This window comes from Manis javanica, chromosome 12, assembly GCF_040802235.1.
Source record: "Manis javanica isolate MJ-LG chromosome 12, MJ_LKY, whole genome shotgun sequence".
Lineage (NCBI taxonomy): Eukaryota > Metazoa > Chordata > Mammalia > Pholidota > Manidae > Manis > Manis javanica.
In genome coordinates, this window is record NC_133167.1 from 60782300 (window position 1) to 60794519 (window position 12220).

The 12220-nt window shown below is 43.2% G+C and overlaps 1 protein-coding gene across 2 annotated transcripts; it reads right to left on the minus strand.

Annotated features, from left to right (window-relative positions):
* Window positions 1–261: 261 nt before the first annotated feature.
* On the minus strand, window positions 262–11560 carry CDCA7 (cell division cycle associated 7). Of its 2 annotated transcripts, XM_037027256.2 has the most exons (10): window positions 11404–11560; window positions 8590–8712; window positions 7935–8171; window positions 5179–5415; window positions 4802–4879; window positions 3720–3917; window positions 3223–3360; window positions 2483–2632; window positions 1922–2058; window positions 262–1578 (listed from the first exon to the last, which is right to left on the minus strand). In XM_037027256.2, the coding sequence occupies exons 1-10, from the start codon at window positions 11422–11424 to the stop codon at window positions 1548–1550; spliced, it is 1350 nt and encodes a 449-aa protein (XP_036883151.1). In that variant the 5' UTR covers window positions 11425–11560; the 3' UTR covers window positions 262–1547. The 2 variants fall into 2 exon arrangements, with proteins under 2 accessions (XP_036883151.1, XP_036883152.1); XM_037027257.2 differs by lacking the exon at window positions 7935–8171.
* Between the last annotated feature and the right edge of the window lie 660 nt (window positions 11561–12220).

A 12220-nucleotide genomic window follows, 5' to 3' on the forward strand; every position in this document is an offset into this window, starting at 1 on the left:
GTTCTTGGGTCGGCAAATGGTAAAGGAAAAGAAACACTGTAAAAATCATGGGCACGTATTCTTTTCTATCTGGCAATGTAGCCGTTTTCGTTGATTTTTTTACTACAGCTGTTAGTCGTATCACCAACCTAGGCCCTGTTCAAAAGAACTGGCCCTTGACCTTCAGAAACTTAAGCCAAAAGGGAGATTCTACAAAAGGCATAAAGTCTTTTGTTTAAATATAAGAAAAAAAATTAGGATTCAATGCAGGAAGACTGAGTATTAAAGATAAAAAAGAGACAAGAATAAAACATTTTATTATTAAAATAAAAACCTTTGTATAAAAGCATTACAGATCAAAAGCTCTATTTACACTTACTGGTTCAATGTCCAATTATGCAGCAGACACCGAATGAGCACAGCAACAGACTGCTCATGAAAAGGAAATGGACAAACACACTTAGATCCCACCCCTACCGAATGATTTGATTAATGCAAACAAAGGGGGAGAGGGAGAAGACCCATGAAATCTGCCCAGAAATCAAACTGGTAGAGATGTGACGTTAATCGATTGTTCAAAGTCACCCATCTCCAAAAAGGCACTTCTCACTGTTATAAAAGTGCTTAAAACCTGAACATGAACCCTGTGTCTAGCTTATTTAAGAAAGCAAAAACTGCAACAAATTATAGACTATTAGTATCAATTTTCCCTGAAAAATGCACAAGAATTTGAAATACCTTCCATATGAACTGAAATAAACTTGGAAAACTATAATTACACTCCAGTTGTATACCAAGAATTCAAATCAGCTTATTCCTGAAGCCTCACCATCCTAATTCCCCAGGACATCTTTTCTACAATGAGTAGAGCACCGCACACAAAACTCTGGGTCCTGACCGTGTGAGCCAGAGGCACCTTTTAGCCTCATGGTGAAAGAAATCAACAGCAATTAAGTCTCAACTGTGACAACTGGTATAATAAGCACAATACACAGAATATTCTCATCAGAGGCACCCAAAGTAACATATTCTGCTTTCCAACAATAACCTAATTTTTCCACATGGTTTTAAGACTTTTGTGCCTTGATTGTGTTAAAAAAATTTCAACTAGTAAGAACACTAAATCATTCCCATTGTTTTCATGTAAACAAGTTAAAGGGCTGGTCTCTGGAACTTGACAGATGAAGTTAGTTAACAGTTGTACTGTGTTTCTAAGTGCTTGGTTTTATGGGTGGATTCCAGGCTATTTCAACATCAATTAAGTCAAACATGCTTTCATAAAATTATCATTTTAAAAGAATTCAGAAACTAAATGGTGGGAAAGAGCCACTGGAAACAGGGTGAGGCATTAGGGGAAATGCAGGAAGAACTGCAGGAGGGCCTGTATAGCTAGCAAATACTCCTCAGGATGCTCAGAAACATGTGTGCCTAATGAGATTAACTTGATTAGAGTTTCCTATAAAACTGACTGATCACCAAAATTCTTAACTTGGGCTCTGATCACATGACAAAATTGAAAACTTTAACAAGATTTGCAGAGTGGAATGCAGGAGTGGATCTTCCAAATACTATGCTTGCATTTCAAATTCCTGTTTTAGACTGAAAGAGAAAAGGGAACATGTCAAGATAGTTTTTGACCTAAGAATTCTCTTTTGAAAGCCTAATTCACTCTTCTAAAAATGTTTTTTATTGAGTTTTATGGCCTAGTGCACATGCCTTAAGTGTGCAACTTGAATTTTTACACATACACAGGTCACCACCACCCAGAAGATATAAAATGCTTCCAACACTTCAACACTCCCAAATGTGTTCCTTTTCCAGGCAATACCTTTACCCCAACCCCTGAGAGTATCACACTATTGTGACTTCCATCATTTTTTTTACTAAGCCACAAAAATGAATGTAAGATTTAAGCATGGGGGAGAAAAAAAAATCCATTTACCTTTTCAAGTAAGCATGCACATTCCCAAAGCCATGGTATTTGGCTAAATACACAAGGACCCCAGTTGCACACCGCCCATCTCGCTGTCGACAGAAACTGCAGTTGCAGATTCTACGACAAGGTGGGCAATGCCAGTTCTGAGGGAGAATTGTGAAAAGGCACAATTAAATCAAACTCCACTTTTCCCCCGTACTTATCTATTTTCTATTTAAATTCAAAGGTATCACCAATTGCATCTAAATTTTTGAAAGAAAAAAACCTATACATGGTTAATATGACTTCTAATACATTGGTCATAACTTGCATTCTCTTAGGAAATCTAACTACACAGCAACCACACCAAGGGTAAATGGACTATCAACTCACCCTGCATGGCCCTGTCCTAAGCACCAGGAAGGGGTCCACACTTACCCAGCACCAACACTATGAATTCATCTGCCTCCCTTGAAATGAACGCTCCACAACGCTCAGTCCTTACACCAAGGCCCTCTTTGTGGCCCTTTCACCTCGAGGCTGACCTCCAGACCCACAGGACCATCCCCATCCCTTCAAGGAACTTACTGGATCTAGCAGAGCATCCTTGACCTCTTCACCGTAACGGTTCCGAAGGCAGGGACCACAGAACTGGCCTCGAACGCCCCAGCACTCTGGGTTTCTGCAGTTTGTTTTGGTATCGATTGTTTTCTGGCGGCACTGATGACAAGTGGATCCCTACAAATAATAATAAAAAAGAAAACAACTGCTTTTTGTAGAGAAAAATGGTATGTTTAAAGAATGCCATTCCCCGTGGATAGAGTCTGACATTGTCTTTGAATCCTATTCCACATCTACATATGCATGTATATGCCAGAGCATGAAAAGTATATCAAGCATGGTGACTTCACTCAATTGGCAGACACAACAGTTAGTATTACCAAACTACTTTTCTTCAAGAAAACAGCTTACGCAACAAACAAAAAGCCTACCCAAGTCCTTTTTTCTTTAGCAAACCACCATATCCTTGCACCTATCTATGTAGACATATGTAATCGATACACAGTGAATATATGTTAAATGAGTCAATTCTAAACTAAAAGAAAGGATTCAGTGCTAATGAAGACTTACTAAAAGCAAATACTACTACTATTGACTGACTAGGAGGGCTAAATCCCAAGGCTACAAAAAACTCTTCTATGAAAAACACTCAGGCGTACATCCCATCTGCTAAGAACTTTAGGACACTAGCAACACCCCGCGGAGAGAGACTACCCTTCCTCTCTCTCAGACGTTCACATTTTGAGACATAATTTTGAGGCTTTTACCAATGAACGGTTATATATCTTCTCTCTAGAGTTATTGCAGATGTTCTCCAGCTCTTCCTCTGTAATTTCGCCCACCGGGCGAATTACATGTGGGAGGCTCATGGATCCGGGGCGACGACTTCTGCGCATGTCACCTTCCTGCAAAACGAGAAGCGGGGAACAGTGTTATTACTGGCTCTCCCAAACTCTGAATCTCAGATATTTCTTCACAGAGAATGCCCCCTGGAAATCTTTCTGAAAGCTTATGGAAGGCGGGGCAGGCCCTAAGTTTACTAGGGATAATGGAATGACAACACCATGGAAACAAGTCCTACAATTAAGGAAAAGCCAAAGAGCCTGCTAACAGAAATTATCCAATATGTTTATGTGTCATTAACAATTCTGGACACGTGAGAAGAGCATTTAGTATGGATCATTTGGTGTTGAGACTGTGTGTGTACCTGCTTCATCTAGGATACTGGGCTACAGAAGAGCGAGCACAGATGTGGAGAACTCACGTTCACACAGCCATCCACGGCCTTCCTCTTTCTCACCAACACGAATTTATCTTCCTCCTCCTCCTCCTCCTCTTCGGGTAGGGCGCTAAGGGACCCAAGCACCCGGGACCGTGACCTGGTAAGAGGTCGAGCTCTCTGGTCAGAGTTTCTCCTGGAAGCACCACCTGGGAATGTGCGCCCTCGGGGCGTCTTTGATTGCTAAACAAAACACACATGACAGAGCCCACTTATTCCAGAATGAAGAGAAGTGACACCTTCTCCGTAAGTATGTTTTCAGCTAAATAAAAGAGAGAGCTCCATTTCCTGATTTTCTTTGTCCTTTCCTATAATGCATGGAAAATTAACCCAAAACCCATATAGTCAGTACAATCTGCTTTTGTAACACGGAGTCCGCTTTCTCTCAAACTGAGACAGGATCTACTATTCTTACACCTAATAAAGATGTAAGAACAGATTTGTCTTAAAAAGAAAACCTTTTCTACACTCTGTCGAGCCCTGAAACATACTCACTGTTTCTATATTAGACAAGAGAGATGTATGTATGGCTTCCCTTCTTCACTTCCTTCCCTTTCTCCTCAGGGAGAGGTGGGAGAAGGCAGGCTTCTCTTTTGTACCACAGCGGACACCAAATTCACCTGAGATCACCAGCTTAGTTCCTCAGAATATAACTGCATACATTAGGCCATGACTTGATGAAGAAATCGTTTTTTCCTTCTTTTTTTCTCAGGCTCAGATTTTTAAAACATGTATTATTTATGCGTATGCCATGTAGGAGGAATGTGTTAATGCCGGGGATACAGAAAAAAAATTTTTTGATCTCTATTTCTGGCCCTTGAGGGTCTTAGTCTAGTTGGGAAGGAGAGAAAACACCAGTCAAAAGCGGTTTGAGCATCACAGAAGAATGGCACAGGGACGCCTCCCCGGGATGCTGGGAGAGCTCCCAGAGCCTTCAGCTCCCCGCAGTCTCCTCTTAGCCTGTCTGTAAGACTACAGGGAATAAGGAAACCGGATTTTAAAATACCGTAACAAATCTACCCCAAGCCTACCCAAATACTCCTCTACAAACAAGGATTTACACTTACTGAACGAGAGCCTGGTAGGGAACGCCTTCCAGGGAATGAGCCAGGGAAGCTTTCTAATTCTGACATTAGTTTTGCAAGCTAAAAAGGGAGGAAATTAAACCAAAATGATTAGTTAAAATAACTGTTACAATGATCAACTTATGGAAATTATAGTAGCACATTTCAAAGATTTTTCTGAGTCCCCCCATGCATTTACCAAGACTTTAATAGATTAAAAGAGAAACATTAGTGTAGGGAAAGAAACATTTTAAAGCACAAATTATGAAGTCTTCAAAGCTACACTGAAAATAATTCTTAGAGCACAAATATAAGCCACAAGTGGTTTAGAGAAAAGCTGGAAAGAGCTAGTTCTAACACATTCAAAGCCAGATACCTACCATTGCTTTGTTTTGCTTTATATTTAAAGCCCTTTTCTCCAAAAAATTCATGCCATTTTCATCTTCTGAATCAGAATTAGAATCGGTCCCTGAATTCTGTGAGGGCTCGGGAGTTGCTGCTCTTTGGTTGGCTGCACCCCTGGTGTTTCGAGCCGGAAACTTCATGGCCACCCGGAGCGGGCCGGCCCGTCGGCACTGACTGCGGGTCCGACAGCCAGCGTGCTGGGACTGCAGCCTCTAGGTAATCAGAGCAATTCAGCTGTTAGCAACTTGTGGACTCCCGGGCAGGCCATACCAGTGTGACCTTCTGAACAAAACACTCACATCAGATATACTTCAACTCAACACTTTAATTTTGTCAATTTTGGAATTACAAATACAGCAACCAAACAAAGTGTTAAGTGTAACTCAGGTAGCCTTTCTGGGGCACACTGTTTATAGGCCATCTCCACAGCTCCCAGGCCAGCTGCTTCTGAGCCACTTTCTAAAACGTGAAAGTCCCAGCTCCCTTTTTAATTTCTTCAAAAATAGATCTCTATGTATTTTAAAAGAACACCTACAGGAATAAATGTGTTCTCCCACAGACACTGTTTTAATGCTTATGGCAATATTAAGCTACATTAAAGATGTCTCAATGCTCTAATCTACTTTTTAAAAATATCTGTGGTAAAAAGAAACATAAACTTTACCACTTTAACCATTTTTAAGTGTATAGTTCAGTGGCATTAAATACAACCATCACTGCCACCTGTCTCCAGAACTTTCTCATCTTTTCAAACTGAAACAGCAGCACACCCATCACACTAACTCCCTATTTCCCCCTCCCTCAGCCCCTGGCAACTATCATCCTACCTTTTGCCTCTATGGATTTGCCTCCTCTGGGTAGCCCTCTAATCTACATTTTATAAGCATAAAAAAAAAATCAGATTCCACAAGTAATAGAGTTTCCATCATTAAAAATGTATCAGCCATTCGGGAAAAGCAAAACAAAATCACAAGATACCACTTCATACCCACTAGGGGAAGACAAGTATGGCGAATGTATGGAGAAACTGGGACCCCACAGACTGCTGGCAGAAAGGCAAAATGGTGTGGCCGCTTTGGAAAACAATTCCTCAAAGGGTTAAACATAGTTATAAGACTGGGCAAGTCCACTTCCAGGCATACACTCAAGAGGACAGTCCACCTGAAAAATCTGTACATGAATGTTTACAGCAGCTTTACTCGTAACAGCTGAAAGATGCAAATAACCCAAACATCCATCAACTGATAAACGGATGAACAGGAAGGGATACAGTCACACACTGGAGTATAAGTCAGCACCAAAAACATACCAAATAGTGGTACATGACACAACATGGAAGAATCTTGAAAACATTATGCTAAGTGAAAGAAGCCAGTCACAAAAGACCATGTATAGAATGGTTCCACTTATGTGAAATGTCTAGAATAGGCAAATCTTTAATGATACTGGTGGTTGCCAGGGACTGAGAGTGTTGGAAAATGATTCGAAATGACTGTTAACAGACACACGGTTTCTTTTGGAGTGGTGAAATATTCAAAAATTGATTGTGGTGATGGTTGGGAAAAAACAAAAAACAAGACAGGAAAAAATATTACTCACAAAGTCTCAGAAATGAAGACCTATTTCTTAACATTCAAACATTTCCTAAATCCCCACAGCTTTTGGCACTCTTTGTGTGCTCTATAGTGTGCACAGATTGAGAGAACATTAATGACAAAAGAATTGTTGAGTTCTTAGGATATCTGATTTCTTAAGACATTTTATTAATTATAGCCAATAACATCTACCAAGAACTGAAACACTGCCCAGAAATGGTTCAGGCTATAGAGAGTGTTTGGGTCACATCCAGATAGGCAGATCAGGCCCCACAATAACTTCAAGACACACTGATTTGGAGCAACATTACTTACTAGGGAACTGTTACTTTACTGTGAAGTTTGACAGTGATAATACACTCCTCGGCCGGGTGCTTTCACTACATCAACGTCACTTAAATGTGGTCCCGGTAGTAGACCTGTGTCCCAGACCACAGTAAGCTGAAAAGCATGCATCTGACTGTAAATCAACACACCGCTCCTTTGCTGAGAAAGTCTTGCTAGCAAGAATGCATCTGCAGAACTGCACTGTATGCTCTGGGAGAGTGGGACCCAGGCAAAGCAGTGGCACAGGGGAGGCCAGAGCAAGACCAAAGAGGTTAAGGGTCAGGCAGTGTGCACAGAAAGAGCCCCGAGGAGCAAAAGCGCAAGCAGGAAAGGCCCCTCCCCAGGGTTATTCCCCACCCCGAGCTCCCGCATGTGAGTTATCTCACAGGTTCTCCAGAGGCAGGCAGCAACCACAGTGGGGACCGACATTTACCAGAGGCCTGCTCTGTGCCAGGCTCTCGGTGGGCACTTGGACTGAATGAGACCCAAATGTAGCTAATCTTGGGGACGTGTTTGCTTCCTCTGATTAGGCTGGAGCCCTGTGGCAACAGAAATCTGGAGGTTCGCCAATTTTATCTTTTCAATTTCTAAGATTTTTCAGACCCTACAAAATGCCTTACAAGTAAGACTGTATTGGTCAAAACTGCTTTACTACATGAAGAAAATACTCTTAAAATTTTAAAAAGACCAACAAAATCTTCTGGCATGACTACGGTGAAAATTACAAGAAAAAAAATTATTTCAAAGCAAGTATTTCATGCCTCTAAATGTACCTTACTTCTTGATATTGGTGAAATTCTCAAACTCACCATTCCATCTTGTATCTCACTCTCTGAGAAACCGCGAAACGATTCATCGTCAGAGTCGGCATGTAAAATACTGGCCAGTTCGTTACTGATATCTGGCCTTGGTTTCTGTAAAAATCCACAATGGTCTAACACATCTTGCACCTCACTTTCTGAAAAGCCGCAGAAAGATTCATTATCAGAGTCCTCATAAAAAACATTTGCCAGTTCTTCACTGATATCTGACCTGAATTTAGGTTTCTGTAAAATAAATAAATAAATGTGGTTGTGCTTTTTTTTCCTTTTTCAAGAACCAATTTTCCATAAACCGTGCAGAGAGCAAATCACATTTACAAGTGCACTACAAGAGAATAGCTTTTGTTACAAAGAAAAATGGTTCAGAGGTTTACAAATGATTTCTGAGTTGTTATGGCAAATCATCAGGCATGTTAGGTTAGGCGACATTTCAAAAGGATAGAATAAGTAGCTAATCTACCTTCAACAATTACTACCTAGAACCACGGCAAAAAAGTGAAATGAAATTACAATGCATACTGTATTTTCATAACGGCTGTATAGAAATGTAGGCAAAAAGCAAGCAGTGTTAATCACGCACAAAGCATTTGGGGCACCTTCAGCACTGCAGACTCAATTCTGTTTATTCTCAGGCAGCACTTACTGTGTTTGCAAAATTATCAGAAGCAAAGCTGTCACAACTGTCATCAGAGGATGATGAGGTTTCCATGGAAATCAGCTTCACGTATCTGAATTTCTTTAAGTTCTTTACTTGGCGATCCCTTTGCTGGAAAGGGAAATGACAATACTATTAAGTGGGATGCCTACTATGGTATCTAACTAAAATGAAGACATCATTTTTAATCCAGTAGATTCACACAGCTGAGTAGATATGTTTTCTTTCTCCTCTGTAGAAAAGAGGATTTGCAAGTGCTACAAAAACATCTTCAAATCCAGATAAAATCCTAAGAGATCCTCTAAAGGAAAATTGTAAGGACATTTATCAATTTATTCAAACATCTGTAGAGCTACCCCTTTACCCACCTTAAGAACCTCCAAGCTCCCAAGGACTTTAACGCTGCCTAAAATCTGCCCTTTTTTAAAAAAAATTAGACTGTACTTCTGAAAGGAAATTTCAAAAGCATAAAATGGTAGACTTTTTTCTCTCCCTCAGCCAAAATCAAGCTAATGAGGTCATGTAAACTTTGGGCTATTTACTGTGATGCTAATTTCTCAAACTACAAAAACTGGACAGCACCTCTACTTGACCATGGCAGGCTTTCAAACAGGCGTTTGCTCCAGTCAAGAGGGGTATAGCGATTTCAGCACAAGTCCTTACAAACCAAATGTAACAACCTGGTGAACAAATGTACAAGGAGCCAAGTTAAAGAAAGGTCAAACAGCACTCTAAACCCAGGTAGAATGACTGAGAGCACTTCAGCACTCTATTAGCCCAGCCTGATATGCAGTCTTACTAAACAAGCCTTAAGTTTTAGAGGTCCTTTCATAAGGCATAAATTATTTGTAGACATGAAAATGTTTCCTTCATTCATAGCACTGAACAGCCTGGCACTACTCATTAGAATATGCAATTGGCATCTATCATATAAAAAAAACATGAGTTTCTGCCATTTCTTAGTATGTAATGATATTTCTTAAATATACTAGTGTATTTTCTTAAGTATGGCTACGGAATAGCGGAAGTGACTTCTTACAGTGAGAACTTTCAAAGGGCAAGCTCTGCTATGGGCCTCACAAAACAATGCCAAGATGTGAGGTGCTGGGTGAACAGAACACTCTTAGCCTTCTACACCTGACACGACACATTTCATTTCAGTCCCCTGCAAATTCCATGATGATGGTACCCAACCACCCTATGCTCCTAAATTGACTTCATTCCATCACCTTAGTAAGTTTTCCTCTTTTGTCCTTTTAGAAAGGTGGGAAACGTGACAAAAAGTAGCGCTACTACTTATTAAAAGGGATCTCAGAAACGCAGTTTTCTAGATGTGGAAATTCAAAGCTTCAAGGTGGTGAGGGAACTGCCTAAGATCGTCAGGTTGGAAGGCGACCCAAGTCTGCAATCTCCTAAAACAGCAGCGCTCCACGCATTACTGCTGAATTGTTACCATTTACGCATCAATCTACCTGCAAGTAGTCAGAGGCCCAAGACAGCCTCAGGGAGGTATTCTAAGGGAAGCTGTCAGAGATATCTATGCTGAGGTTTAACGAGTCAGCACACGCCATGCCAAGGAGGTACTTAGCAGGCAAATGTATGAGAGGGGGCAGGGGACACGTTAAGAAGGCAAATGGTCACAGCTAAAATAAACTTTTTTGGCAGGCAGATAGTAACTAATACCATTTAGTAGGTGTTTTCTGTGCCAGGCACTAAGTATGTTTTCACACTATGTTTAATTCCTTGCAACAAAGGTGCTATTATTATTCCCACTTAACAAAGGGAGAAACTGAGGCTCAGATATATGAAATGGATTATTCAAGCCACACAATGGCCCGAATTTGAACCCAGGCACGTAAGATTTCAACCTCAGCTACACAGGACTTTGTTCATCCTTAAAGTTATTGTTCAGTTTCACCCGGGAGAAGATTTCTCTCTGAAACCACGCCCCCAGCACCAGCCTCTTCCCGTGTCCCTTACCCCAGATACTTATTTTAAACATGTCACTCTCTTTCTTTTCACCCAACCCCCACCTTCTCAGCTTTCCTGGGGCAGACCCTTTAACGGTTTCCGTTAGAGCAAAAAGTAACGTTCCAAACAGGGCATCAACGTCTGGTAGCCGAGAATAAGGCTGGGGACAAGGGAAGTGGGTGGGAAACGAACAATCGGTAGGCCAGCAGTTCGGATACCAGGTCCTTCAACTGCATTTCATCACCACCTGGTACTAGACGCTTCCCGAAGTGTGCACAACCCAAGTTCTAAAGACAACGGTTTGCAAGACCTTTAAACTTCAAACCCACGTACGTTCCAGACCCTCAGCGATTAGAAGCGGCTGGCTACGTAGCAGGACAAAAGCGGGCGGGGAGTGCTCCTCAGGGCCCCCCAAGGCGCGCGGATGGAACGGGTACCCACCCGCTCGGAACGGCGCGAAAAATGGGCTAGGAGGCTGCACGGCAAATTCCCAGGGAACCGGGAGGGCGGACACAATGGGGGACCAGTCAGCCCCAGCCGCTGTCCTGCCTGGCGCACGTGCAACTCGGGCGCACGTGGCCTCGGGCTCCCCAGAGCGGGCAAGTATCCTGCAAATAGCTCAAATCTCTGAACTGATGCTCAAAGCCTGCGGGACTGCCCGTGGCTCCGACTAACCCCGGAGTGCTTAAAATCTGCGGCTTGCCTAAACGGGCGCCGCCCAGGCCAGCCACCAGTTGATAAGCAGCACTCCAGCGGCGGAGTTGGAGGGAGTCAGCCGGCGCCCAGCACCCACCGCGCCGCCACCCCCAAAATCCCCCGCCCATCCCTCACCAGCACGCGGCGAGCGTCCATGCTGGCGGCAGCCGCCCGGGCCGACCCTGGGAGCGGGGAGAGCGGAGCAGACGAGCGCGCCGCCGTCCCACCGAGCAGGAGCCGCAGCCGCGCGGCCGGCGGGCGGGACACGCAGACCCGGGCCCGAGGGGCGGGGCGCAGGCCCGCTTTCCCGCGTCGGGGCGTAGGTCCTGCAAGCTGTGGTAACGCACCGCCCATGCACGAGACCCCTCAGTCCTGGGGAAAAGAAAGACCCCAAAATATTCTGAACTCATATGGTAGCCTTGGAAGCCCCCTAAGGCGCGCCTTGGAAGAGTGGCCTTTTAGGGCGCCAACGCCACCCCTTTTTACAGTGCTGCACGGTCCTGAGAGAAAGGCGCGAAAGTGGCTCGGATTGCCCAGGGGTTAGCAGGCTGATTTGCATGAATTCCTGGGCTGGGAGTGGAAAAGTGGAGATGGGGGGCAATGGAGAGCAGTAGGAGTATCATGCCGGTCTCCGCACTCATCCCTTTCTTTGGGGCATGTGGTTGACATTAAAAATACAAATGGAAGAACCAAACACGAACTGCACCGTTTATTAGCCCAGCCACTGTGTCTGGGTGTAGCGCCTCTTACTTACTAACCACACCACTATCTGGAAGCAATAAAAGGAGTTAACTCCTGATCTTGTGTTCCAGAAAGCACAAGAAGTCGAGCTGCGGCTTTTATTTAAGATTTGTGGTTTTTAAATTGGGGAGAGGGGGAGGCGGGGGAGCAGGGGCGTTGCTATGAGTTAAGACTTGTCAAAGGGATATTACGTCTTTAGAGATGATCTGTT